This window comes from Coloeus monedula, assembly GCF_965178545.1.
Source record: "Coloeus monedula genome assembly, chromosome: 19".
Taxonomy (NCBI): Eukaryota; Metazoa; Chordata; class Aves; order Passeriformes; family Corvidae; genus Coloeus; species Coloeus monedula.
The window spans coordinates 4,161,434-4,164,784 of record NC_138799.1 but is presented as its reverse complement, the minus strand read 5'-3'; the positions used below and the strand labels follow the sequence as shown (position 1 = coordinate 4,164,784).

Sequence of the window (3,351 nt, the reverse complement as noted above, 5' to 3'; positions counted from 1 at the left end):
ACCTTTCAGGCTCTCGGTAACCATAGCAGCACAGATGTGAGAACCGAGGGGAGACAAGTGATGTGAAAAATCATTGGGGATGCAGAGCCTGGCTGTGTGTGATGTGTGTGATGTGTGTGATGTGTGTGATGTGTGTGATGTGTGTGCCCACAGTGCCACAGCTCTTTGTCTCCCAGCCCAGGCTGCCCCTTCACCCTGCCCACACCAGGCAGGACACTTCCACCTCTGCAGAAATGACCCAGACCGAGGACAGTGGCCGTGATGTGACCCAGTCCTGGCTCCCACAGCACCAGGATCCCCTTCCCAAGCACAGCTTTGGGATGGTATTGCTGCTTGGCATTTGCCAGCAGGTCCATGCTGGCTCCTTCCCTGGGTGCCAGCAATAAAGGGGATGGTTTAGATCCAGGATGGGGTGCTTAGAGCCTGGGGTTCCCATTCCCTCCTGCCATGGGCTCCTCCTTCACCCTGGGCATCACTTCTGCACCTGTGAGAGAGACGCTGGGTGTTGTGAGGTTGAACAGATTCATGTTTTGAGGCCCTTTGGAATGAAATACTGGGAAAACGAGCAGCAGCAGGGGCATCACAGTCCCCCAGCACAGCCTGAGAGCCTGCAGAGTTTTGCTGTAGCAGCTGGGAGGGACTGTGGGAAAACCTTTTCATCTCTTGAAAACCAAACACAAAGAAGAATGAACCAAATTCTTTCCCACTAAAAAATAAGGGGCTGGCTTTAAACATCTTCCAAAGGCTGGCTGGAGATTACTTGTCCTGCCCTGCTGCCTCGCTCTCTTCAGCTCCTCATCTCCACTGGTGCCGATGTCACACCAGGCACCAAAACCCCGTCACTGCTTCCTTCATTCACCCTCTGCTCATTCCCTCCCTTCTCTTGGTTTTCAGCCTGTCAAGGTCCTACAGCTCTGCCATCAAATCTTCTGCATCCCCAGCTCCTTCCAGGTCCCACAGCTCAGTCCTTGGCATTGCCTTTGGGATCTCCTCATGGCTCAGGAAATGTCCCCAGGAAGAGCTTCATGCTGGTGAGTGAAGGTGCATCACCAGGTGATGCTGTGGGTCACAGGACACCAATCCCACTGTCAGTCCTGCTGTAGACCCAATCTTTCCCTTCTCCCAGGGCAGGCTGACACCAGGACAGGACTCTGCTCATCCTGATATAATCTCTTGGCTCTCCTGATAACGAGATTAGCTGGGAAAGCTCCTAACATGGCTAAAATGTAACAATAACTGGAGAATTAAAAGGCAGGAATAATTCCAGTGAAAAGGGTTTTGGAATCAACAGAACAAATTCATCCAGAACTAATGCTGGAAGTGGTACTTGACTATGGAAAGAAAACCAACTGCATTAAAGCTCCAAAAAACCCAGATCCACAAATTTAGGATAGAAACTTATTTGAACTTCTGAGCAAGTTCCCTTTGTATTTGCACTTGGCATAAATCAGCTTCTCAGACAGCTCCAGCATGGCATAGAAGGTGAGTGCTGAGCAAACACACCTGGACAGGGCAGCCTGCACCTCTAGAGCAACCTCACTGCTGGGTCACAGCCGGTTCCTCCCCAAGGCTCCCGGCATCCGCTCCGGAGAGCGCCGTGCATCATCTGCATGGAGATTTTATTTCCCCCTCTGGTTAAATATTTCACAAGAATCACCGGATAACTGACAGCTGAATGAGGAGATTATGACAGACAGGAGAGCTTATTCTCCCCCTCCAGCCAAATATTTCATCGCTTCACTGAAGACTTGGGCACATTCGCAGCAACCCTGTCTGCAAGCGAGTCCCCAGCCCCGGGTACGCGCAGGGAACGCCGCAGGTGCCGCTGGCCAGCCGCTGGCCACGAGCCACCCCATGGGTGGGGATCGCCACTGAGTGTCCCTGCTGCCAGTGAGCCCACGCCAAGCAGCTCCCGGTAATCCGTGAGGAGCTGGCGGTGCTGGGCAGCCCCGGTGCCGCCGGCTCCCCGCGCTACCGGCAGCGACGCAGCGCTGCTGCGCTCCAGGGCTGGAGTGGCTTTCCAGTGCTGAACTCTGCGGATTGGCCCGGAGCACCCCGCTCTCCTCCCTCCCTGCCCTCCCTCCTCCAGCACCCACAACCCACGGAGATTGGACAGCTTGGTGCCACATGGCAGAGAGGGACCAGGATAAAAAAATGAGCTGGACTTGGGGATTGTAGAGTCCGCGGCAAAGCAGGAGGGAGAAGTTTGCGGAGCGGTGGCATCAACATTCCGGGGCTGCGCTGAGTCAGTGCGGGGAGGACGGACAGACGGACACACCGGGGCTGCAGCCACCCAGGGACACCTGTGGGGTGAGCACCAGCTGCGGAGCATCCTGTCCCCTCTGTGCCAGCCATGTCCCTGGTGGTGAAGGAGAAGAACCACGTCCGGTTGGTCTTCCTGGGAGCCGCCGGCGTGGGCAAGACATCGCTCATCCGCCGCTTCCTGATGGACACCTTCGAGCCCAAGCACCGGCGCACGGTGGAGGAGCTGCACAGCAAGGAGTACGAGGTGTGTGGGGCCACGGTCAAGGTGGAAATCCTGGACACCAGCGGCAGCTACTCCTTCCCGGCCATGAGGAAGCTCTCGATCCAGAACAGCGACGCCTTCGCCCTGGTCTACGCCGTGGATGACGCCGAGTCCTTCGAGAGCGTCAAGAGCCTGCGGGAGGAGATCCTGGAGGTGAAGGAGGACAAGTTCCCTCCCATCGTGGTGGTCGGCAACAAGGCGGAGAGCGGCGGCGAGCGGCAGGTGCCGGTGGAGGACGCGCTGTCGCTGGTGGAGCTGGACTGGAACAGCCGCTTCGTGGAGACGTCGGCCAAGGACAACGAGAACGTCCTGGAGGTGTTCAGGGAGCTGCTGCAGCAGCTGAACCTGCCCAGCAGGCTCAGCCCCGCGCTCTGCAAGAGGAGGGAGACGCTGCCCAAGGAGCAGGCGCTCAGGCCACCCATGAACAAGACCAACAGCTGCTCCGTGTGCTGAGCCGGCCGCCCGGGCCCCAGGGAAGGCACCGGCTGGAAACTCAGGTGGGCTGGGTGGGGACAGGCGCTGCCTCAGCCAAAACTACCCCTGCTGCCTCCCAGCCCTTCCCTCCTCTTCCCCACCCAGCCCACAGGCACGGAGGGGGTTGGAGGTGACAAGGAGGAGGGAGCTGGAAGGGATGCTGGTTGCTGGAAGGGTGTGGGGAGAGGGGGAATTCCCAAAAAAGTAGGAGGCTTACCTGGGGAACAGGGGTGGGTCAGCCAGGGCGCTGTGTGGGGGCTGGCAGGCACGGGCACGGGGGACAAATGCCAGGGCTCTGGCAGATGTGGGCACCCTGCCAGTGCCACTGTCCTGGGGCACATTTGGGTCCG

At 58.2% G+C, this 3,351-nt stretch overlaps 1 protein-coding gene across 1 annotated transcript; it reads left to right on the top strand.

The window, feature by feature from the left end:
- Window positions 1-2,353: 2,353 nt before the first annotated feature.
- LOC309580411 (GTP-binding protein Rhes-like) lies at window positions 2,354-2,980 on the top strand (the record flags this gene model as incomplete). Its single annotated transcript, XM_082294367.1, has 1 exon — window positions 2,354-2,980. The coding sequence occupies one exon, from the start codon at window positions 2,354-2,356 to the stop codon at window positions 2,978-2,980; it is 627 nt and encodes a 208-aa protein (XP_082150493.1).
- Between the last annotated feature and the right edge of the window lie 371 nt (window positions 2,981-3,351).